A 24,746-nucleotide genomic window follows, 5' to 3' on the forward strand; every position below is an offset into this window, starting at 1 on the left:
CAGAATACAAATTATTCGAATTTGACACAGGACCTTCTTGTACAATTAATGTTTTAGTGTTTTCAGCTGCTTTAATTTTAATTTAAAATTTTAATAATTTTTTGTGTTAAAAAATAGATTCCATATAATTGTTAAATAAATTCAATCATTAATTTATTGCACATGGTTTTTGCTTAATCAATTCTCAAATTCTAGAACTATAAGATATGTATTTCTTACATACTGCTTCGCAAACAATGTATTAATTATAAAAACAGAAAAAATAACGCATGTAACTTTCTTTTAACAATGAACAAGTTAGCATGTAATACACATATAAAAGTACACAGCCACTTACTATTATATCGCTTACAATAAAAACATCACCTTCATTTCGTAATATAATAAAATTAATGGATCACAAATGTAAATATAGTAAAAGTAACAATAAATATACATAAATGCTCATGAATAAATTTCGAAACTGGACAAACTCGATATCATTTTAATTCGGTAAAAAATTTTTATGAAAATATATTGTTTGTAATGCAAATATTCAAGTGAATAAACTATAATGAAGTAAATGAAACGCAGACAATAGTACAATTATCATAATTTATTCCTCACGGGCGATAAGTCCGTTAACTTCTGGTTGAAGAAATTCCGCTACAATCGCCGATACCATTTCGCTGAGAGTGCTTTTTAATTTGCTTAAGTCTCTAAAATCAAAATGTTATGAAATGCGATTAAATTTATGTACATGCAACTTTAAAAGTATGCTTTAAAATAATTTAGAATATTATATTAAAATACAATAGAATTAATCATTAAAAAATCGAAGAAAGCGAGGTAAAAATAAAAATAAATTCTTGCAAGTAAGATTTGCAAACTTACTCTCCGGGCGATCCACATAATTCATTGTAATATTTTATTTTAGGTTCAGTGCCACTGGTTCTTAAAGTAGTAACTAATCCATTTTTGAACGTGAATGTAATCATTTGGCTAGATTTTGACACAGGCAGAACTGCTTTGTTTTCAGGTTTCATATTGTCATATCCAGTCGTTAAGTCTCGAATGCCATTTATTATATATTTCCCATTAAGAATTCCGCTTGGGTACTGTCAACAAATTACATCTTTGTGAGACAAAATACAAGAGATAAAGAAAGAAGAAACAATAAAATTTTATAGTGAGATAAAGTTTTCAAACATTTTAAAAAGAATTTGTTATTTTTATATGCATGAAAAATTAATGTTATTTTATCTGAAATGATAAGATGCAAGTGAATCTGTTTTTGGAGCAATTAATGTCAACACCCTGATTGATACAGTGAATAGAATTTATCGCAAATACTTACGCCGTACTTATATTTGTTTCTTCCTCAAGAAACGCTGCGAGGTGATATAGCGATAATACTACTGGAATAAACAAAACGGCAAGAAGCACAGAAGGTAGCAGTGTCAATGATATAACAACCACATTTGCATATTTGTTGTATAAACTGTTTTTTGTCATCTTAACAAGCATTGGCAAAAAACAAAGAGAAAAGGAAGGAAATGTAATTAAGAGAATTCTTTTAGAGATAATTTTTCTCGATTGTTAGCGTACGTCAAACATATTAATGCACTAAAACACAAATCAATTTGTTAGATATGAAAAAACAAAGTGCGGACCAAGTATAAATCCAAACAAAAATGTTTTCTGATAAGAATAATTTTCGATACACACCACTCTTTACGTTTACATGTTTATTATTATTTTATCACGAGAATTGCGATAAAGCGCCATTGTCGACACAACTGTCATCTACGATGACACATGCAGAAATACATTGGTGCGTCGGTTTTATTACACTTTCAAAGCAGTTAGTCAGTTTATGCTACCTCATACATCACATATACTTGTTGACCTTGTAAGCATATATCATTAAACACAAATTAGAATACATTAGTCGTTTTATGCGATGTTCATTGTTGTGCGTGCAATAGGAAACTAACTTTATATAATCTGTTACATCTCTATATCAGATACACTTTTATACAACTTGAAAGATATGAGGTTTTTACACTTGAGAATTGTGATTAGACACACTTGTCAGACAGGTTTTTTTTATAGACGTCTTGAGTAACGCCTTTGCGAGTTACAGCATACTATGCAATATTAAATTTCTTTATCGAACTTTATGTGATTTATTAAATTTTTCAAAATATTATATGACTTTTTTGTATAAATTAAGTTAAAATACGAATGCAATAGATAGCAATTTAAATAATACAAAGTAACATGCAAGTCTTTTCAAATTTCACTTATATAGAAGAAAAGAGAATTTTGCTCAAAATATATATTAAAAATTAAAAAATAGCACTTACTGTATTTGATTTGCCCGAATAATTCCTCAGTCGCTCAAATATCGCCTTAATAATATCTGGGTCATGACATATCCAATAGGAATTATCACTTATATGATGGCCGTATCTACATAAAATATATAGAATCTATTAATCTATTAATACATTTATGTAGAATACTTAAAATTTATTAATACCACGTTAAAATATGTTTCATATTTCACATAAACATAACGTAACGTACTCTTCGTATATCTCTTTCAATTTATCAGATAAAGTCAATCCTATCGTCTCGAGATAAGCTGCTAATTCAGCTACGCGTACGCCAGCGCTGATACCATCTTTGTCCAAGACCTTAGAACCGCACATAAAACCTATAGCTTCCTCATATGCGAACAAGACCTCCTTGTTGTCCTTCATTAATTCTATAGCTTTGTTGCCCATCCATTTGAAACCCGTTAAAGTTTCCTATTGAGAAATATTATCATTTAGAACTTATTTTATCTCATTTTTATTGTATAAGTGAATGTCTTAAACACATACAAACCTCAAAATTAAAGCCTTCTTTCTTACCCATTGAGGCCAAAATTTTGCTGGAAACAGTAGACGCTAACATATATGTCTTACTCATATCAGCATCAGGGTGTAACACTTGATAAGTGTGAGTCATCCACCAACCCAGTAACGCGCCAAGTTCGTTTCCAGAGAAGACATACCATTCTCCGCTAAACAAGGATCAAGTACATTTTCATTGTTTATCTATTACAGTTCAATATGAATTTATTACGAGTTTGCAAACCTCGATTTCTTTGTTGCACACGCAAGTCTATCAGCGTCAGGATCGTTGGCGAGTATTATAGACGAGTTGCTTCTATTTGCTAGCTCTATGCTGAGATTCAGAGCACTTTTTCCCTCCTCTGGATTCGGGAATTTCACTGTAGGAAATTCTGGATCTGGCAGCTTTTGCTCTTCTACTGTTATGAATGGCTAAAAAGAGATAGGGTGATAAGTGTCTGCCTTTCGAGAGTTCTGCTTCTAATACAATTACCATATAAAAATGTTACTTTAAAGTTTGCCGCCTCAAACGCGGCGGTCATATATTTATCCCCAACACCGTGCATGGCGGTGTATGTAAATTTTAACGTGGTATTTCTATTAACTTCAGGATACAAAACATTATCCTTTAAGTCGCGATAATAATGCTGTATAATATCGTCTCTTGGATCTTTATAATAGGAACTTTCGTAGATTTGGCTCACATCCCACGAGGATTCAAGCGGCTTAAGATTATTAAGAATGTAGCTTTGAATCTTCTTGTCGTGTGGCGAAATGATTTGGGCCCCATTTTCCCAGTAGACCTTGTATCCATTGTCGTCTTTGGGATTGTGGGAGGCAGTCACCATAATCCCGGCTGCACACTTGTATCTCAGGATAGTGTAAGGTATAAATGGCGTTGGACAGATTGTGGAAAATAAATAAACCTTAATACCACTGGCTATGAAGATTGCGGCAGTTAATTCTGCAAACCTAAAAAATTAAATTTTCAATATTACATGTTGAATTGTATCATGAGTTTATAATTGGAGTATATAAATAGGAAAAGTATGTAAATACTATTATTTTCACTATTTTAGATACTACCTTTTACTATTGTAACGGCCGTCATATCCTATTGCGACACCTTTCTGGGCAACATCAAATATTGTGTCCAATAAATATTTCATTAATCCTTGGCCAGTTTGTACAATGACTAAGTCATTCATTTGACTGTAACCTGGTCCCATACGGCCTCTGAGACCCGCAGTGCCAAATTCGAGTCTTTTAAGAAACAACTTTGATAATACTTTAATCTGTCTCTTGTCTAAGTACTCCAGTATTTCATCTTCTGCTTTTAGATCCTACAATATTAAGTACAAAAATTTATAATTATAACTTGAATACATACTATTATTAATATAACTTATTATTATCATATTAAGAATAAGATATATTCACTGAATCTATTAGCACAGATATCATACCTTGTTCCATTGCAGCCATTCTGTAATCTTATTATCCAAATTAAGGTCACCAGTGTTTACTGAACGGAGAGCCATGGTAGCAAACTGCGTTTCAATTTAAACAAGCAAATCAGATTTGATTCCTCTCAATGAGTCCGGTTAATCTGTTTACCAACGTAGCTCCTTCTCGATAAGCAAAAACTTAAGTCTTAAGTACTCAGAAATGTCGTAAGTACGTCTTAAGTACTGTATCCGTAATAACACCCGTTCCTCCAAATTTTCTGTAATGCATACGTAACAAAATACATGGTTTCAAATTACGGGACGGTTATGCAATTGTCGATAACTTTTTGAGATAAGACGCGAAAGAGCGATTGGCGTACAAAATAACCGGCGATGTAAAAATGTCTTCTCTCTCGTCGCTATCTGATTCGCGTTATCGAAACGGGTGCTTATCTACCAGCAGCAACAAAGAAAATTAATCAAGCGCCGTTCCATCGCGAATCGCGGTCTAGGTTACGCTCGGGAGCGCGTAACCTGTACCGCGCAATACGGTCTATTTTTGCGGCATGTGTTTACTATTTATTAGACACGCGAAATTATCTCGTCTCGTCACCGGCTACCGCTAATCGAGACGCTCAGCGCGTCGTGCGAATCAGTTTGAATTTACCTCCAATCTCGATGACTACGTCAAATTGTCAAAGGTCTTCTCTGCGAATGTGAGGACGCCGGTGAGGAGCGGAGGGAAGAGGGATGGCGTCCATCGATAAGGGCAGATACTGCGGCAATGATGTGATCGTCGGATATACGCGCGGTTTTATCGCGCGGTACGACGATGCGCGATATTATTTGCACAATTATGACGGAAACAACCTTGACTCCGTTTTCTTTTCTTACTTGACCACGTGGCGTGAATATCTCTCAGCTGCTATACTAAGTTTCACGCGCGTATCGTCCCTCGCAATGTCAACGAAATCGATTGTCGCGATATACAATTAATCTATAGATCTCTTTTTTTTTAATTAATCGATTAATTTCACGGGCATGAAAACGCGCAACCAAATGTTGTGCAATGTAAGACAAAAAAAATTATATATCACGATGTTTTTATTCAATAGAACACGACATATATATTTTACACAATTGGCTTTTGTGTCGCGCTTTAATTTCTAATTTGTAGCCATGATTGACGATCAAAACTGTTCTTTTATTTTAACGAATTTTTAATTAAAAATATTTAAAAATATTCTTATTATTATATTTACTATTATTATATAATATATATACATATGTTTAAATATTTAAATTATTATTATGTCCTTAAATGATCCATATGGGGTACGTACATATAATCAATTTTCAATCTTTTGCTATTTCTGCAGCCTAAATAAATTTTTCATTACAAAACAATTGTAATTTAAATTAGACTCCAATCACTGACTGAAATGTTATTGAAATTAGCTCCGGATAAATTTTCATGACTATAGGCGAGCCTTTTAATTCATCAATTGATCAATGGACGATTTAAAAAACAATTTTGTCTCTTTTCGAGTCTGGAGCAATAAGGCATTATCGACTGTCGATATAAATATCAGAATGCACCAAATTGCAATTATATTTGTTTGCGGAGCAGTAACGGAAATCGTAATTGATGTACGTAATTTATTATCGCACAGACAGGTCGTAAATAAAAGCATATTTATATATGATGCAATAATGTCGTTTACGTCGTACAACATGACGCTGCATTATCCTCACAGTTATCATTTGTGTATATGATAATAATTTCACAACTCATCATCTCGAATGAAAATTAAACATTATTCTCCGTCGTATATAATATAAATTTTCTTTCTCTTTACAAGACATAATTTTTTTAAATATAAAAACGAACGGTTTCAGTAAGAAAAACGAGCATCACATTATACGAGTGACACCACGGACACCACGTATTATAATTTGCGATTCGACGCACGTGTCACGCATCGATTACCACGTGTAGATGAGGGCTCTGACACCGAAAGCAAAGTGAAGGTCTAGGGCACTCGCGGCCGCGAAAGCGAGTTCCGCATGACCGCGCGAGAGGGCGCGGAACCCGCCGTGAGGAAACTCGGCAGCACGCAACGCAACAGTGGCAGCTAGACGTATGTTTTCTCCGAGAAGGTGTTTGGAGGTGTTACGCCGCGCTACGCGTTCGCGGCATTGACGTCCGTCGGTCGTCCGTCGTCCGTCAACGTCGCGTTTCTCTCGTCTTGGAGTCGGGTAAGATCGCCGCGGTCGAGAGAACCGCACGTGGCCGTGGCCCACGACGACTTGTCGTCGTCGACCGAAGAGCGGAGAGGCTCGTTCCCCAAGTGCATGTGCATCTGTGTCTCTTATGGCCTTCCCCCTCCCGCCGTGCCGATATATCTCTGTTTTTCTCCATGTTATCGTCCTCGCGCGATGATGCCGACGTTGCGCGAATTTTCCGTCGACGTAGGTCACCCCCGCACGGAGGCCGCGCCGTCCCGTTCGCAGTCCCGCGGATTTTCCGTCGATCCGTTCGTCCCCAGAGTCGAACGGTTTAGTGAGAGATACCGCTGGATTTTTTTTGCATTCTGCCCTATTTTTAACGAGACACGAGTAAACAACACGGCCTCACACGATTGTTTCGCAAACGCGAGCGCAGCCATTCAATACGCTTCTAGGTGGTGATTCAGTAATATGGTTGTAACGCAACGGGAAATATCTCTAATTTCAGATCCAAACGAGCGGAACGCCGTAGATAGTCCAAATAGGCCTCTGTCGTGCCCACGTCTCTCGGCCACCGAGATCCATCGCTGACCATGAGCGTGCGTTGCTGCCTGATCAGTGCAGGCCGTTTAGCCTCCTCCAATCATGTCACCAGTCATGGTGAATATCGTTTGTAAATCAGCCTTGTCTATCTTGAACATATAGCTAAAATTGTTAGCTGGAGATCTGATGAAAAATGTTTGCGATTGCACAGTACACAAAATCGTCAGAGTCGTCGTGGCCAGCAGAGCCTTGACGATCAGTGGCAGCTTGGGCAAGGCCCCAACAGAGCCTACACCACCCTCCAAAGACACCGTCTCGTCGAGCGGAGCCTCGAGCAATGGTACTGGTGGAGGAAAGAAGAACACGCTCACCTGCCCCAAGTGCGGGGATCCTTGCACTCATGTCGAGACATTTGTCTGTAAGCAGAATGTTGTTGAATAGGAGTTTGAGGATAGAATCGTGCGATAAATGTGCTCAGATTGCAGAAAAATTATCACAAATGCTTGCACATTTACATGTTAAGACTTTACATCTACCTCTACTAATGTTACATTCTAATGCAGCGTCTCCCATTTTTACAAATAACACAGCATCCACGAGATTCGTCAAGTGTGAGAAGTGCCATCATTTCTTCGTTGTGCTGTCGGAAATTGACTCAAAGAGAAGTTTGAAGGAGGCGCTCAGGCCGGAAGATGGTAAACAGGGGTTCTATAGAAAGCCACCTCCACCTCCGAAAAAGGTAATTAGCTTCAAATATGAATTTACATAATATTTATATGGATAGACTGTTTTCTAAGCAAACTTAAATACTTAAATTTCAAATATATCTGTTTTAGTTTTAGTACAAAAAACAATTAATATGATATTTGCAGATATTCGAGTACCTGAACAGACACGTTGTGGGTCAGGAATACGCGAAAAAAGTGCTAAGCGTTGCTGTTTACAATCATTACAAGCGGATTTACAACAATTTGCCAGTTCAAAACTCACAGGCGCAAACTAACGTTAACCCGGTCAGCACACAAGAGACAAATCATCCCTTCACACACAGAGGTTCTAAACCACGTAAATAACAATGGCCCAATGTTATAAAGTGTTAAAATTGTTGAAATGTGCAATCTGTATATTATAATTAAAATTTTATCATAAAATTGATGTAACATGAAACCAGATCAATTGAAGATCTTGTTCAATAGCAGAATTGACACAGATTGCTATTTAAAATAGCAATATGTCCAAATTTGCTCCCTCATAAAAAAATAACATTTCATGTGTTTATCATAAAATGTCTTTTTGTTGCAGATTTACTGCATATATCAGGCATGGGAAATCCGTTTCCAGGAGTCGGATTTCAACATGCAGTCAATCCAGGAAGCGAGCAAAAGGCGAACAGTCAATCAGCTCCTGGATCAGCTATATTGGACAGCAAGCAGCATCAACTGAAGCTAGAAAAGAGCAATATACTGTTGCTCGGCCCTACGGGTTCTGGCAAAACGTTACTCGCGCAAACGATAGCGCAATGCCTAGACGTTCCATTCGCCATCTGTGATTGCACCACTCTCACACAAGCCGGCTACGTTGGCGAAGACATAGAGAGTGTCATAGCTAAGCTTCTTCAAGACGCTAATTATGTAGTGGATCGTGCTCAAATGGGTATCGTCTTCTTAGACGAGGTTGACAAGATAGGTGCTATCCCTGGTATTCATCAGTTGCGTGATGTGGGTGGAGAAGGTGTGCAACAAGGAATGCTAAAGATGTTGGAAGGAACGATTGTAAATGTACCAGAACGAAATAGTTCGAGAAAGTTACGCGGGGAAATGTTGCAAGTGGATACTACGAATATTCTTTTCGTTGCGTCAGGTGCTTATAACGGTCTAGACAGGTTGATAGCGCGACGCAAATCGGAAAAATATCTCGGATTTGGCGCGACGCCTGCGGCTGAAAGCCCTGGCAGAAGAGCAGCGACTTTGGCAGACATCGCCAATATGTCACCTTCCACTGAGAAGGACAATAAGGAGAAGGACATGCTGTTGCAACAGGTGGAAGCGAGAGATCTGATCGACTTCGGAATGATACCTGAATTTGTAGGCAGATTCCCTGTACTCGTGCCTTTCCACACCCTTGACAGAGATATGCTAGCGAGAATTCTCACTGAACCAAAAAATGCAATTGTTCCTCAGTACCAGATGTTGTTCTCGATGGACAAGGTACAGCTTAATAATTATATTTTCGTAGTAAAATGTCAAGACAAATCTGTCGTTCTACATCGTAACAGTTGTTAATAGCAAATTGTAATAAATTGTATTAAATTTTCGTAGGTGGAGCTAACATTTGACGTAGATGCATTGAATGCAATTGCATCTTTAGCAATGGAAAGAAAAACGGGAGCGCGAGGTTTACGAGCGATAATGGAATCGCTGCTTTTGGAACCTATGTTCGAAGTACCAGGGAGCGATATTGTGTCCGTTCATATTACAGAACAGTGTGTGAAAGGCGCTGAAAAACCACAATACGTAAAACGTGACGATAGCAATGATGATGACATTCAACAGGCGCAGCATGTACATAATTAACAAATAATTCAAAAATGCGACACTTTAGTATAACTGTTTCCTTATCGCTGGGAACAATTTTTAGACGAAAATTAAATTAAAACATTCGCGTAAATTGCTATTTTAATTATTTTATAAAGAACATAATATATTCTGCTATATATATGATGTATATTATTTCGTATAAAAATAATGTGAAAACAACGCATATATAATTTTCAAACTGTCCTGTATATTTAGTAGTAGAACATTTCTCAAACTAGAATTATTTTTTGCTATAGAGAATTTCTATTTTGGATATCATGTACAATATGGATATATATTGCTGCTTTATTGCATATATCAACATATGCGGTTATATATTATATGTTTAATGTATTTCAAAAGGAATGTATTTCTATATATTCCTTCTTTCTGTATACTTTTTTGTTCTCAAAAATATTTGAGTCATTTTATAACAGAATATTGTTACAGAATAATAGCAATGTAGACATGAATACCAGTACGTCTTAAAGATATTTTATTTCATAATAAGATTAATATTGCAAATTGTAAGTCACGTTTTGCATCTTACTTGGAACGTGTATTATAAATGTTTCTTCCAAAAGAAAGTGTCGCATATAAATATATAAATCGTCAGAATAATGAGAATATACAGACCTAATTCTTACTTGAAAATGGAAAAAACAAATAAATTTTGTATTGTTTAATTCATTCGTATTGCAGGAAAAGTCAAAAAAATCATAGCACATAATAGCATTCCACATCCAATCAAGTTTTGCATCCTGCTTATGTTTATTGACGGTAACATCGAAAGTAAAACAGCGTTCCATGGAAGTATCTATATACCATAGATACTTCATATCTAATAACAAATGTCATAAACATTTTTAAAGAAATTTAAAAAAATGTATATATAGATACATGCGCATTTAATCATATCAGCGTCATTAAATCCAATTTGGCAGTATAAATGTTATGTTTCGCGCGGCGAAACAAATCTTATGTAAATTGATTAAATGGACTGGTTTAAGCTACAGAAACGAAAAAGTCCGATTAATACGAAATTGTAAAAAGCCATATAATAAAGAAAATTTTAATATAACCATTCATAATCAATTTTCGTATATTGTCATGTTAGGATTGTTTGTAAACAAATTGCTATTGTTTAAGAAAAATTAAGAAAAAAAAAACATTTTTGTAACAATTTTAACAAATACTAAATTCTTTGATAGTGGGAGATGCCAGTTATAAATAAAGATGAAGACAGCGAAGAACAATATAAAAAGATTATTTTTATGTCAAAATACATTAGATAGAAGTTTATGTAATATATTGTATATAGTAGTTAGTCCAGAGGGGAAAGTGTGTCTGTTGTGTGCGAATTATACAAGCATCAATCTGTCTATAGATTATGTATATCTTCGCTAATTATCTAGTATATCGCGCTAATTTACTTATTAAAATAAAAGAAGAAAGAAAAAACCAGGCTGTGCAGAATATAACAAGGAGTGAAGTACATTTGCATAGAATCCTTTCCTAATTCTTTCACGATGATCTGATATCCTATATAGAGTAATTCTGTATTTGTAATAAATCTGTAATATGCAACTATAATTCATACTTTAATTTATTTATCTTGTAAATAATCTATAACATGTATATTGACATAATAATCTAATAAATCACGTCACAATTATATTTCATCGAGGGTAGAAAGTACTCACTGAAAACAATTACGTCGTACAAGGAGTATCTACACAAATATTGTCCATATTTTTACAAAATTCATACTTGACGTTCTAAGAATTTTTAGGTAGAACTCTATTTCTTTCCTTATTTTAATTCGCATCAATTGTAAAACATACGATATATATAGAAAACTTGCGTGATCACAGTCCCGCAGATACAAAAAATTTTACCATCAATTACATGGAAAACATGAAACTTTATCTGCGACATCTTAATTCATTAAAATGTTCAACAAGTGTGCTTGGAAACTATATTCGTTACAAATTCGATTCTCTATCTTATACAATCATCGACAAAGATGAAACAATAAATGATTCCATATATCTTATATTTCTTTTGTTATACGTCTATTTATATCTCGTCATAGTACGAAGGTCTCTGCGGTTTTATCGGCTTCGGTTTTGGCATCAGCATCGTTCCCAATTCCGTCAAGACCCATTTTGTCGCGCGCAATACCATAAAATGTACTGCGAATTGAAAGACAAGGGCACCAAATCCCTTGTATAAGCCGAGCGGCCCCTCAGTTGAGATTATCGTGCGATAACAATCGATCGCGCTGCTGTATCCAGTTAATAACGGCGTGACGCTTCTTCCGGTGTCCAAGTTGTCGATGATTGTACGCGTACCCTGAAGATGCAATCGATGAATAACAGTTTCGAGAGGATAAAACACGATGTCGGCCGCGCACATCGAAACGAGGATAGACTGCGTCTCTATATCCTGCACGACGCTCTCGGATAGCAAGTCTTTACTGTACGCTCCCTAAAATAGCATATAACATTCCTGTATAAGCATACAACTACATGTCATCCTCTAAAGTATCTGGCATCAGATACATACCCTTGCTTCCTGCGAATGTTTATGCCTGACATGCATAATCCGACTGGTAACCCCTTTCACAATGAGAGTAAAAAGATACTTCGATACTCCATAAACTATGGTGGGTGGTACGAGGGCGTAGATCGGAATGAGTCTACCCTTATTACACACGTCGAGCAGGCGAATCGCGCCGTCCCGGAAAACGTCCAAGATTCCAGGACACTCAGAAGCGATTTCAGACTGGACAGTCTCCACGAGCGACGCGGAGTAGAAGGGAGTTACTATACCTATGGAGATACTGCAAAGATCAAAAAACATCAATAATTTCTTGCGATTCATTCATGTAAGAGATATAGATTAGTGTAATTACCATTTAAGGAGAATATGTTGACCAAATGCTTTCATCGAGCTGTTACAAGTGATCTTTCTGAAATGAAACATTTAGTTAGGTAGAATTTCTTACAATTTGCGCAAAATAAATGCTGGCACTCAACAATTGCCTCACTTTTGCCACGGGGTAATTTTTGAAAGTAGGTCCTCAACAGCCATTGTCATTCCTCTCACAAGTAGTACAGAGCCAATGCCTTTCCACAGCGTGTTTATACCTTGGGTCTGGTGCAAACGTATGATCACAGGTACCAGAGTTATGGGCATCAGGTGGTACTTGGACGCACCTGGATTAACCTGGCATTGTCTCCGTAACACTACAAACGGATGGATCAGCAGGTTTCCCGTGATCAAGCTCGCCAATCCACAGCCTAGTCCGACGTACTTGCTCACAGCGATGTCTAGAAAAAGGTGAACAAACAAAATTCGTCATAAATGTATAAGTTTAAATTTAAGGATAACAGTGAGCGATTAACTTGGACATTAATTCTCGCGAAAACTTCTGTCAACTGACGAATAAAAGGAGACTCACCGTCGTCGACGACCGGCGGATTGTCCTCCGCCAGGGGATGGATAACGGGTATGTCCAGAGGACGTATAACCTCTCGACCGTAGTACCTCTGCGACGTTCCTGGCTCCCATGACCTAGCAGGTCGACCTCTGTACACATCCCCGTAACCCTCTAATCCCGCCATTCTTCTTGTGCGAAATAAGTCGTTAACGACTAGCTCGTTTCGCTGGACATTTGCTCGAATGTGTACGATTCACACTGTTGAGTTTATCATTCGACAGCAGTCATCGCCAGCCATCGCGATATCCAGCGATATTGCGAGAGATCAGCTGATCTTGGAAGCAGTAGCAGTGCGCCGCTGGAGCTATATTTTTAGATGCCCTTGCGCACAATAGAGCAATTATATAAAAAATAAAAGTAAATTTTTTTTTAAGAATTAAACGTAACGAATAATGGATACCTACGAATCAAATGTAAAGCATTTAAGTTAGAAAATAGTAAAGTTAGAAAATATTTAAATCTCTAAAGTTTGAAAAATTTTGTTTAAATATCACATTTTGAAATATCTTTTTCAAAAGCTCTTCATAAAGCTTTTTATGAACAATACGTATACATTTAATAAAGCATGATTAAAAGTTAGTTAGACTGTAAACAATTTAACAAGCGTTAAATTGTCCAGGCTTACAATTAGACAATTCGCTTTAGCAAAGACTCGAACCCAACTTAGTAGAGATTTAAACCTAAGTTAGCGAAGACTCAAACCTAAGTAGGTTGTAACGCTAAAGCGTTATCCAGGGCAGCGTTATCGCTGATGCCCTAATGACTGAACAAAATGCTTTAGCGAAGATTCGAACCCAACTTAGCAAAGATTTAAACCTACTTAGATTTAAGTCTTTGCTAACTTAGGTTCGAGTCTTTGCTAAAACAAATTGTCTAAGCCTAGATAATTTAACGCTTATTAAATTGTTTACAGTCTAATTAGCTTTCAATCATGCTTTATATTAAATGTATATATATTGTTCATAAAAATTTTGATATTCCAAAATGTGATATTTAAACAAAATTTTTCAAATTTTAGTTATCAAATATTCGAATTTCACATACAATTAGGTGAAATTTAACAAAGACTCAAATCATAATTAAGGCTCAAACTCTAGTTAACAGGAATTCAAACCTTACTTGGTAGAGATTTAAATCTAATAAGAGCAGATTCAATCTCTAAGGATCAATTAAGAATTTATCCATTAATTAATTAAGGGTTGAAACTAATGTGTTTTACTATTTTAAAATTAAAAATTTATGAAATATGAAATATTATAGAAGAAAAAAACTTGATGAGAATGTAGCATTATATTTTCATATATTCTTGATTATTATATGGATGAAATTTATAATTCGTTGTATGTACATGGAATTTAAATTTACATAATTTTATGTAAATGTGATGAAAGAGCACATTATTTTGCTACACATTTTATACACAAGAAAATTTCCTCAATGAAACAATTTAGTAATATAAAAATCAGAATTGACAGAAAAGTCTGTACATAATTGATTCACATGTCATACATGATGTAACAGTTAACAATAAAGGATGTTCTTCATTTTCTTCTATCATGTAAAATTCTGATATTTCTGATATATTTACATACTGATGTAAAAACTTTTACGTAATTCTGTAAACGTGTTTATTTAACAGAAAAATTTGCTTATTTTAATATCCTCTGATAATCTAAAATTTTGTCCTTTACAGCTATACTATTACAATTAATTGCTAATTAATTCACTCTTGTCTAAATTTTATAAGTACTAAAAGACTGCTAACCGTAAGTACCAAATATTATTTCTTAGTATATTGGAATGACATGCATAAGGAAGTATCTTTGAATAATTTATGATTATCACTAAATTGTTTATCATAAATGTAATAAAATATGATAAAATCTAAGTAAATAAAAAAAGTACTTCTCTTTTACTTCGTAAATAAAAGTAGGAAAAGAGAAAAAATGCTTTCCTTTTTCTTAGATTTCAGCATTCATGTAATTAAATAAAATAATAACGTTCTTGGGCAATTTAAAACATAAATAAGAAATTTATCATATATAAATCACATATAAATTGTAGCACAATATTGAAGAAGAAATTGTTAAATGTCTCATGTGTTGTTTTCAATATTCATGTTTGTTTTTAATAATGATAACAGTTCTCTTAATGTAATATGATAGTTTTATGAACACACATGAGATTTTCCTTTTATATCTATTTATAACAGTTAACGATTCTAAAAGATTCTCTCTTATTTTCTTATTTAAAACCTGATATAATTTTTTTTACGTTTACCTTATTTATATTTTTTTCACAATGTTCTATAAAATTGCATTCTACTTCTTACACGACATATTTACAAAATAATGTAAATATCATCAGAAAGAGTAACAAAATTACTTCTAAAAAAAAGTTGCAAAAATATAAGTACGTATATATTCCATACTTGGACCCTAATTATTTTCGAAAATTTCGCAATACTTTAAAACTGCTTATATTTCTCGCAAAACGTTGCTGCTCTCTAGTTAGAAAGAGAAGCAATGCTTTGTTTAAATTATACAAAATTCACTAAATTTACCACATGCATTGTGCAACCACTTATCATTTCTGTATATTATACAAAAACATTTACTATCACGTATGTCTCGGTATTGTATCGCTCCATTCCTGCTCGGACCGAATAAATTCCAAGTCGCTGTCTTCGGAACTATTATTATCATCGAAATACGGCATGGTAACTTCATTGTCGTTTGACGGATATTCTAGATTATGACAAACAGAAATTAGGATAACAAAATTCATAAGATTATTTCTATTTCTTCACTGAGTACGTTTTGATACATTACCGTCTTTGTATAATTGTGGTCTTCGAAATATCTCAATTTCTTTCTCATCGTCGTCGAATAAGCTACTACCATCTTTCAGTAAACTAAATGCGTATCCCTTTCTGCTCTTCTCCGAATACTCTTCCGAAGCTCGACACCTCGCGTAGATACACATACAGCACAACACGATGACAAAACATACCATACCTGTACAATCAAATTGCATGGTATTATAAATCTCTATTATTCTCAGCTTCTCTCACATTAGACAATCCGCGAGTGACTTACCCGTTATCATGATGAATACGAGTCTAGGCATTCCCATGATACTGTCGTCGCGGACGAGTTTAAACATCAATCTCAAGGATTTCTTCGCCTCGAGCGAGAGCGTGGAAACAAGTTTGGTCTCCGTATGATATCCGTACGCCGTGGCCGTTATATTGTGACTCCCGGGCGATAGTAGAATCGAGTAGAAGCCTGACCTACCATTTTTTATCAAATGCGGTGACCTATCGTAAGACAAGACTACGTTCTCTATCGGTTCGTCCTCCTCGTTGGTGACGTATCCCCTTACACCTTTCTTCATCTCCTCTATACAGGCTAGTAAGCTAGCTTTGTTCTCCTGCCACACGACGATTGAGTGATCGGCAGTGCAGCAGGTGACGTACACATCTATCATCAAGGTGCTCGTATTGAAGTAGGCGTAATCTATTAAGGGATGGCCTCTCCTTCCACCAATTCCCGCAACCGCGTGTATCACACTATTGTCACTGATGTTCAAATTCTGCTCGCATCTCGTGCTCGTGGACAGCTTGTTCGCTCTCGCGTCGGCGTACACCGACGCTAAGTGTCGCAGTACATTTTCATCGTAGCTTTCGTATTTTTGCTCGTGTATCTTACCGTAATCGTGACCGAACGGGATTTCGATATGTCGCGAGCCACTGTTAAGATTCACAGCTAACACGGCATTCACGTCTTTGAGCCAACTCGCGATCATGGCCGCTTCTCCATGCAGCTTCTCGTGAATCGGAAATTGCAAGCTTTCCGCGAGCTGCGGCAAACAAGTAGCAAGAGTTTCATTGGAATCAGACGAGAATTCCGGGGCCACGTATACGGAGAAATCGTCTATGTAACTCGCGATTGTTGTGTCCTGCTTATAATTGTCCAGGAGATACGAGGCGAAATGCAAGAGTACTCCGGCGGTCACTGGCTCCGGCCGTAGAATGCCGGCCGAGAAAATGATGGCAGGTCGCCCCGTTTGTTTCCGGTCATTGTTGGAGCCGATCTCTAAACACATTATCTCGTCGCCCTTCGTAGTTTTACCAATGCTGTGAAGGGTTGTTTGCTGCGGATACTTCGCGTTGAGATCGGTCAAAGCACGATTGACAAAGCTTAACTTCTCAGGTTTCTTGTGGTGAGTGTTAAATGTCGTGCTCTGTGTCAACTTAATGTCGATATTCGTTATGTTTTGTCGTCGCACAGGGACTTTCAGCATTTGCGTGACGTATCCCTCGCAGGAAATCGTTAACGTGTACTCGCCAGGCACCAGTATCATTTTAAAGTAGGCCATGTTGTGCGACACGCCATAGCTTCTTCCTCCGATCTTGACAGTGGCTTGTCGAAGTGGAACACCATGTTTGTCCGTTACCGTCGCGCGAATTCCGCTCGCGAGACTCAGCAAAAGTTCCATAAGCGGTTGCAGATTCTCACGCCAAATGATAGGGATTGAATCCGCGGGTGGATATTTGCAACACGACAGACTTATGCTCATCTGCACAGGCAAGTAAATATAAAAAATTCACTTGGCAATAAATTAAAAGTACTTAAATGAGTGTAAAGAAAAAAATTATGCTTACTACTGATGTGCCGTAAACGCGCTGTATAAAATTCGTTAAACGTTGCGTACTATTGTTCAGCTGACTGCATATTTCATTGTGCCTTGAATACTCATAAGCATCAGCAAGTGTTTTAAACGTGTTCAGATCGTCATTTGAATAACTGAAAGATAAAAATTTATAAGAAATAAGAGATGGTCCATGACCAAATTTTTTCACAAATTACGTTTTTAAATATTAAATTATTGTACGTTGCAATACCTGATTTGCGAGGCACCATCTCCCAATATCACAATAGCATCGTAATTTTCAGTCTGTAACATTCTCTTAAGCATATCCGTAACTCTATCTGCTTGCTGAGAGGTATCAGTGTTCTCCAATAACAACTTCTCTCCTACTTCGTCCTTGACTATGGGATTGCAATCCTCACTTTTCTCCACGTTATCAAATCCTGGATCGATGCCAGGAACGAAATGTAGCATGGTGTTATCCAGCAGTCTTTGAATTGGCGGGTTGCCAATTTGATTTCCCATAAGGATATGCGTCGCCAAACGTAATAGAATTTCTCTGCCCGTCGGCTGGGAAGCAAACAATCCTCCCAAAAATGCAATGCGAAATTTATTCTCGTCAGGTGATCCCATCTGGATAAAAGCGCGATTTTATTAAATTTTATTAAATATTTTAAATTAAATATAGAACGATGTAATATAGGCACTGGATTATCGTTTCAACTCACATTATGCGTGATTTTCAATGAATGAATGGACATGCTGATCAATGAATCACCGGCTATAAATTCTGCAGTATCAGGTTGATGACTTTCCAACTGGCTAAATCTAGCACTCAAGTCAGAATTTTTTAAATAGCCATTTTGCAAATTTACCCTTAGTCCAAAATCGTATGCAGATGACCTGTGTGTATGTAAACATTTATATAAATAAGTAATTAATTCTCTTAACATAATTACATTCCAGAAAACTTATATTAAATGATAAGATATAATGTACTTGAATAAACATGCAGTGTTGTGTTCCTCCATTAAAACCTCTTCAATTAAATTCTTCGTGAAAAAGATTCGAGCAAAAAATTCATTTTGAAAAATGTAATATCGCGCGGTTAAATCGCAGATCGTGTAGTATAAATTTGTATTTTAAGTAAACAATCATACCAGTGCAGAGGATCGTCACGCATTAATGTAAGATCCAGGGTTACTTCTCCATCTCCAGCATTTTCGGCAACGTATGATGGTATGTCGACACTCTGAGTGAGCGTTTCGTATCCCACCGCGCTGACAGTTATATTATATCGTCCTGGTACTAATAGTCGCCAATAATCGCCTTTCTCGGCAGAATAAATATCATGCTTTATACCCTCAACCGAGATTTTTGCATGGGGTATCGGAGTGCCGATGGACGAACTCACTACGCCATGTATACCTTTGCGAGACTGTGGAAAAAATATGTGAAAAGAATCGTCGCGTTAAAATTAATCGCTACGGTCACAAAATATAAATTTCTTCATAAATTACTCGTTTTCACTAAACTCGTACCATTTCGATAAAGCGCAAAAGAGGCTCCCTATTCTCCAGCCAGTAATTCGGCAAGTCGGTGGCGTTCGGATACTTTGTGCATCCAATTTCCAGAGTGATCTCGAAGTCATTGCTGTGCAGATAATTATAATCTTGCATGCCACCAGGCACAGAATACCAGGCGGCGCCGTTCGTTATACCTTCCGGAAAACGTTCCTCGAGAAGCGTTTTTGAGCCATAGCCGTTCAATATCGGCGGACATGGCTGGCCGAGGTGCATGTGGGGATGAGCATTGGAGTATGTCAATGCCAGCATCCGGAAAACATCGTTGTCCGGGCTGAGATTCGCGACATTGGATGCCATGTTATCCGGTCCGTCATCGTAAGGATAATTCGCGACTAACGCACCCCCATGAAGATTAGCGGAGAGTACAAACGGGATTCTTGCTATCCAATCCATCACTGCCTTGGTCTCGAGTTCCTGATGCCGATTAAACTGAAAGAGATATAATCGAGTGAGTGCGGTCTGTTTTAAGATCGTTAAATGATACATAGGATGATTCATAATTATATTTAAATAGTTAAGAAAATATTAAACATGAAAATATTACATAAATTTTATACTACAGCATGCTTTACAGCAAAGTGTGAGCGTTTGAAGCATATATTTAATTTTATTAAGAGTTCTTTAAAATAACTATATATATATATATATTCTTTTTCCAGAACAAATATATAAAAAGTTAAAGCAAAAATTGTACAGTTTAGACATATTGCTCTTTCCTCTTTAAGGTATCATTCAAAATAAGATGGGAATATATCAAAATAACGATAATAAATAACAAAAATAAATCAGTGAATATATATGCGATGTAAATGTGAGAAAATACATCGGGAAAACGTACATCGTTGACTTCGTAATGATCGGGGAAGTTTCTGTTGAGATCTACACCATTCGCGTTTGCTCTACCTTTCACCCCGTAGACGTCGCCTTCCTTGGAGATCTCATATCCGTCAGGATTCATGCTTGGCATCACGTGAAGCCTGACAGTCTCCACAATCCGCGTGACTCTCTTATCGGTGCCGTAGTTCTCGCAGAGATATCTCAACAATAGTAGCAGCATTTCCCTGCCAACTACCTCGTTCCCGTGCATATTCCCGACGTACTTCATCTCCGGTTTCTCGAGACTGTGAACGCCAGGATTTTTCGTAATCTCCATTACATATAGCTTGCGGCCCTGAACAGAGGATCCTATGTTGTAGAGCCTTGTGATATTGGAATAACTCGCGCTCAGCTCCTTCAGATATCTCTCCATCGCGACGTAATTGTGATGCTTGAACTCCACTTTATGGAAAAAGCCGTACTTGTCGACGGATCTTACCACCTCGTCGAACGTATCTTCTCCTGAATCGCACGAATACACAATTATGATCGTCGTCAGAATTAAACGCAAGGTTTTTGGAGAAACAATCATCGTTCGTGAACGTCGAGAACGTGTTGATGTATAAATGCAATGGATAAATAGATTAATAAATAAAACACAAAACAAGAGATGGAGATGTTATAAAACACAAGGTACGAAGAAAACGAAAAGGATGAGACAACATAAACAACATGTAATAAAAATAATATATGTAATTGTCGACATTGAAGAGGAAAAGGATAAGTATTGAGTAAGTTACTCATTGCTGAAGACAAAAACAATGTTTTTATTTCTAGCTTTAAACAATACATGCTTGTAAGGAAAATATTAGAACATACATTGTTATACAGATTACGATATATTCGGCCACTGGCGTGTCCTCACATAGAGATCTACATTTATTAGTATAGTTCCCGATACAATAGAATAGATATTGGCAGTACTATGTATCTCACATGGTACATGTAAAACACAGTACATTTCTTTCTTCCTTCATTTTATATACTTGCTTTGTATGAAATAAAATTTGACAAAATTGTTTTGTATTGTCACGCATATCGGTTTTAAACATCATTCACAGAATTCCAGCCAAACTCTTTTCAATTAATTCTTATCAATAAAAAGTCAAATAACTAATTATCATTGGAAAAAAATAATTCAAATATTTAATAGCTTCGTTTACATTTATACATATATTAATACATTAATAACACCAATATTTGTTCTGCAATTTGTCTAAAATACTTACAATGGGAAATAATTGTTACTAATTGTATGTTAATAATTTGTCTAACGCTTTATCTATTTCCCATTAAAGAAAAAAAAATTGTTTATAGTTTTTATGCTCATAAGTATATATTTTTTTATAAAGAAAATATAAGTTATAAAATATAAAACAGTTTATATATCTATGTAAAAATTTCAGTCTAATTCAAAATATAAAGTCTATAATGTTAGGTACCTATTATCTGTAAAGATATGTTTGATCAGTTAATTTGTTCTTGTTCGCGTTGATATTATAATATACTATTTTCCAATTTACAGACAGGGCACTATTTGTTTTTGCTAGAATGTAGATAAGTCCGTACTGTATATTTATATAAATTTTAAATGTGATTATGAAATGTTCTTTTGGTTAATATATATCATAAAAAAAAGATAAATTAACATAAAACAATATTACAATTAAAAGTACAAGTAATGGTAAAATAAATATATATGCCTTCTGTCACAAATTGGAATATACTTAAAATATTTTCCTTATTTATTCACGTGTAAATGATAAAAATATATTAAAAAATCCTTATTCCTTTTCTTTGCCACCCGTAGTTCGTAAAATTCACTTCTCCATACCTTGTGCATATATATATGTATAACTAGATTTTTTGTCTAATTCCTTACTTAAATTAATTAAATAATAAAAAAAATGCCATGTTGAAATCAGGAAACAAATAAGAGATTCTGCAGTCACAAATTATTAACGATGCGTACATCCAAATTTCGCAACATTAATTTGCTAAAACAAAACAAAAAATTTACTAAAACAAAACAATAAAAAAATTTAATAATATAAAAAAAGTACTAAATATTTTTTTATAAGATATTTAAAATAAAATATTTAAATTAACATTATTTTTTAATATATATAAAAAACATGTTACAATACAAACACAAAATATATATATTAAAACACAAATAAATGAATAATGTAGTTAGTAATAGTTTATAACATTTTAGGCAAAAAGATAGAGGTTAGATAAACAAGCTACAACAGTACTGTTAGATAATTTAAATGTTTGAAAATTAGTAATCCTGGTCATCATAATTGTCTACTATCATTTTATAGAATGCAGAAAATCTGTTTAAAAGTGGCATTTGTGGATAATTTATATCATTTTTACCTTGATCATCAAATTCTTTGCTGCTTAATGTAAAATTAAGAATTGTCGGTGCACCTTCTAATACATTTACAATTATTGGATCGCTGGGTTCGTATCTGGATAGAAAACAAAAAATATAAATAGAAACAGGTAAAAATATATTTTACAGCACATGGTATAGCATATTGTATATTCATGTTTGAGAATTATGGCGTTTACATACCCCCACGCGATGGCATAAACCGAATAGGTTCCTGGAAGCAGTAAGCGCCAATACTCGCCATCGGCGGTGGTTGTTACATTATGATTTATTCCTTCAACAACAACGTTTGCTCTTTCGATCGGTTTACCGTCCGCACTGCGTACAAAACCTGAAAAAGGTTCGAAAGGCATGTATTCGTAAAACCTCTTTCTAAAATTAATTTAACACGAAAGCAATACAAGTATGCATGTTTACCCTTTATTCCAATATGCACTTGCTCCAAATATTTAATTAGAGATTCTTTGTTTAGTAACCACTGATCTGGTATTGTTGAACCTGGTGGATATTTACAACAACTCAGCTCAAACGTTATATCGAATGCATTAGAACGAGCATAATTGTAGTCTTGCATTCCACCAATCACCTCATACCTGTTAACAAATAAAAAAATTTTGTGATAATTTAATTCATAGGATTAATCAATTTAATCTTGCAAGAATAGATCCAATCAGATAGTTGTTTAATTTCCCACAAATAATGTGAATTAACAGTTTTATAAAGATTACTTTAAGAGTTTTGGACACACATCTGCAACAACAAATTGTTTATTCTTACCAATATGCTCCATTTGTGACACCATTTGGGAATATTTCTGGTGGACAAGCGTCACCTCTGTGCATTTGGGGATGATTGTCTGCGTAAACATGGGCGAGATACTTGAACAAATTATCGTCCGGGCTCTTACTCTCTATACAGCATGTTTTTGGGATACTAAAAGAACACACGTCTTATTAGAAAACAGATAAAATTCTTAATAATGTAAACTGTAACAATTTAATAATATGTAACACAGATATTGTAGTGACATAATTGTATAATATACCCAGAATCATATGGATAGCTGGCAACCACAGCACCACCGTGAAGATTCCCGGAGAGCACAAAGGGCTCGTTAGAGATCCAGGTCATCATCGCCACTGTCTCCTTCTGGCGACCGTTCAGAATAGACATGCCCTTCCTGATCTGACTGAGTCTTCTGTCGAACTGATCGGGGAAGTCCCGATTCAGGTCGACATGATTAGCGTTCTCCCTGCCTGAGAAGTCGTCCTTCGACTCGCACTTGCCTTCCTAAAACGCAAGAGGGTATTGCAAAATCTATCCGCGATCTCAGCAAAGTCAAAGATCTATGATCAAATCTCTTACCACCGAGTTTTCGAAACCATCCGGATTCATGGAGGGCATCAGGTAGATGTCTGTCTCGTTCACCAGTCGGGTGATGCGATCGTCTTTGCCGTAGCGGTCGAGGAGGTACTGGCCCAGAATGACGAGCAGTTGCCTGCCGACGGCCTCGTCGCCGTGCATGTTGGCGACGAGCTTGACCATGGGCTCACCGGGCTTACGCCGCTCGACATCCCCCGAGATCTCCAGGACAAGGAGGTCTCGACCCTCGACCGACCTCCCGATGGAGTGGACGCGCGCCAAATGTGGGTACCGCCGCTCCAGGGAGTCGAACAGCCGCCGCAGGTCTTCGTAATGCGTGTAGGACGTGGTGACGTAGTCACCGTTCCGCTCGGGCTGGTCGACCGCGACGTTCAGCGCGTAGCCGTTCGCCAGGGCGCAAAGGGAGAGCGCGGCGCAGACAAGCGCAAGGATAACGACGCCGCGATCGTCCATTTCTAGCGAAACCGTTTTTACTTCGCGGTCTCGGACGATACCACCTACTGGCTACCTGGTACTACCTCTGGGAAGACTGTCAAAGGCTGCTCATATCACGGATTGTCGTCCCTTCGGCGTCTCACATATATACACACTCAGTGCTGACGTCCACACGTCGGACGAGTGGGCGACCTGGCGACGAGGAGGGGAAGAGCGGCGTCACTCACCA

General features: G+C 36.4%; 4 protein-coding genes across 8 annotated transcripts; 1 reads left to right on the forward strand and 3 right to left on the reverse strand.

Annotated features, from left to right (window-relative positions):
* Positions 1–136: 136 nt before the first annotated feature.
* Positions 137–5,158, reverse strand: LOC105833091 (phosphoglucomutase-2). 2 transcript variants are annotated; one of them, XM_012674535.3, is made up of 10 exons: positions 4,998–5,158; positions 4,349–4,432; positions 3,969–4,225; positions 3,392–3,854; positions 3,127–3,314; positions 2,875–3,052; positions 2,572–2,795; positions 2,349–2,454; positions 874–1,097; positions 137–698 (listed from the first exon to the last, which is right to left on the reverse strand). In XM_012674535.3, the coding sequence occupies exons 2-10, from the start codon at positions 4,421–4,423 to the stop codon at positions 596–598; spliced, it is 1,818 nt and encodes a 605-aa protein (XP_012529989.1). In that variant the 5' UTR covers positions 4,424–4,432; positions 4,998–5,158; the 3' UTR covers positions 137–595. The 2 variants fall into 2 exon arrangements, with proteins under 2 accessions (XP_012529989.1, XP_012529987.1); XM_012674533.3 differs by having other exon boundaries at positions 4,349–4,608; positions 4,998–5,157.
* Positions 5,159–6,359: 1,201 nt separating this feature from the next.
* On the forward strand, positions 6,360–11,150 carry LOC105833093 (ATP-dependent Clp protease ATP-binding subunit clpX-like, mitochondrial). Of its 4 annotated transcripts, none has more exons than XM_012674538.3 (7): positions 6,360–6,471; positions 7,068–7,219; positions 7,314–7,520; positions 7,693–7,841; positions 7,975–8,167; positions 8,405–9,309; positions 9,421–11,150. In XM_012674538.3, exons 2-7 carry the CDS (start codon positions 7,153–7,155, stop codon positions 9,673–9,675), a joined length of 1,776 nt encoding a protein of 591 aa, XP_012529992.1. In that variant the 5' UTR covers positions 6,360–6,471; positions 7,068–7,152; the 3' UTR covers positions 9,676–11,150. The 4 variants fall into 4 exon arrangements, with proteins under 4 accessions (XP_012529992.1, XP_012529991.1, XP_012529995.1 ...); XM_012674537.3 differs by having other exon boundaries at positions 6,434–6,589; XM_012674541.3 differs by having other exon boundaries at positions 6,434–6,589; positions 7,975–8,155.
* Positions 11,151–11,266: 116 nt separating this feature from the next.
* On the reverse strand, positions 11,267–13,307 carry LOC105833096 (solute carrier family 25 member 46). The gene is made up of 5 exons (XM_012674547.3): positions 13,145–13,307; positions 12,731–13,013; positions 12,596–12,652; positions 12,247–12,523; positions 11,267–12,168 (listed from the first exon to the last, which is right to left on the reverse strand). Exons 1-5 carry the CDS (start codon positions 13,305–13,307, stop codon positions 11,758–11,760), a joined length of 1,191 nt encoding a protein of 396 aa, XP_012530001.1. The 3' UTR covers positions 11,267–11,757.
* A 1,480-nt stretch (positions 13,308–14,787) lies between these two features.
* On the reverse strand, positions 14,788–24,701 carry LOC105833089 (carboxypeptidase D). The gene is made up of 15 exons (XM_012674531.3): positions 24,065–24,701; positions 23,745–23,989; positions 23,477–23,632; positions 23,117–23,292; positions 22,883–23,030; positions 22,681–22,775; positions 20,261–20,760; positions 19,378–19,851; positions 18,997–19,274; positions 18,565–18,739; positions 18,090–18,469; positions 17,850–17,991; positions 16,282–17,764; positions 16,015–16,200; positions 14,788–15,930 (listed from the first exon to the last, which is right to left on the reverse strand). Exons 1-15 carry the CDS (start codon positions 24,533–24,535, stop codon positions 15,803–15,805), a joined length of 5,037 nt encoding a protein of 1,678 aa, XP_012529985.1. The 5' UTR covers positions 24,536–24,701; the 3' UTR covers positions 14,788–15,802.
* Positions 24,702–24,746: the final 45 nt, after the last annotated feature.

This window comes from Monomorium pharaonis, chromosome 7 (genome assembly GCF_013373865.1).
Source record: "Monomorium pharaonis isolate MP-MQ-018 chromosome 7, ASM1337386v2, whole genome shotgun sequence".
Taxonomy (NCBI): domain Eukaryota; kingdom Metazoa; phylum Arthropoda; class Insecta; order Hymenoptera; family Formicidae; genus Monomorium; species Monomorium pharaonis.

Excerpts from the sequence above, each read along its gene's own strand:
- LOC105833091 (XM_012674535.3), bottom strand. The coding sequence starts at position 4,423 with ATGGCTCTCCGTTCAGTAAACACTGGTGACCTTAATTTGGATAATAAG. Across the intron at positions 2,796-2,874 it reads AAGAAGGCTTTAATTTTGAG|GAAACTTTAACGGGTTTCAA; the intron begins GTTTGTATGTGT and ends ATTTCTCAATAG. Across the intron at positions 699-873 it reads TTATGTGGATCGCCCGGAGA|AGACTTAAGCAAATTAAAAA; the intron begins GTAAGTTTGCAA and ends TTTTGATTTTAG.
- LOC105833093 (XM_012674538.3), top strand. The coding sequence starts at position 7,153 with ATGAGCGTGCGTTGCTGCCTGATCAGTGCAGGCCGTTTAGCCTCCTCC. Across the intron at positions 8,168-8,404 it reads ACACAGAGGTTCTAAACCAC|ATTTACTGCATATATCAGGC; the intron begins GTAAATAACAAT and ends TTTTTGTTGCAG. Across the intron at positions 9,310-9,420 it reads TGTTGTTCTCGATGGACAAG|GTGGAGCTAACATTTGACGT; the intron begins GTACAGCTTAAT and ends AAATTTTCGTAG.
- LOC105833096 (XM_012674547.3), bottom strand. The coding sequence starts at position 13,307 with ATGGCGGGATTAGAGGGTTACGGGGATGTGTACAGAGGTCGACCTGCT. Across the intron at positions 12,524-12,595 it reads CAACATATTCTCCTTAAATG|TATCTCCATAGGTATAGTAA; the intron begins GTAATTACACTA and ends TGATCTTTGCAG. Across the intron at positions 12,169-12,246 it reads AACATTCGCAGGAAGCAAGG|GGAGCGTACAGTAAAGACTT; the intron begins GTATGTATCTGA and ends ATGCTATTTTAG.
- LOC105833089 (XM_012674531.3), bottom strand. The coding sequence starts at position 24,535 with ATGGACGATCGCGGCGTCGTTATCCTTGCGCTTGTCTGCGCCGCGCTC. Across the intron at positions 19,275-19,377 it reads TTTTGCGCTTTATCGAAATG|TCTCGCAAAGGTATACATGG; the intron begins GTACGAGTTTAG and ends TTTTTTCCACAG. Across the intron at positions 17,765-17,849 it reads GCGTTTACGGCACATCAGTA|ATGAGCATAAGTCTGTCGTG; the intron begins GTAAGCATAATT and ends TTGCCTGTGCAG.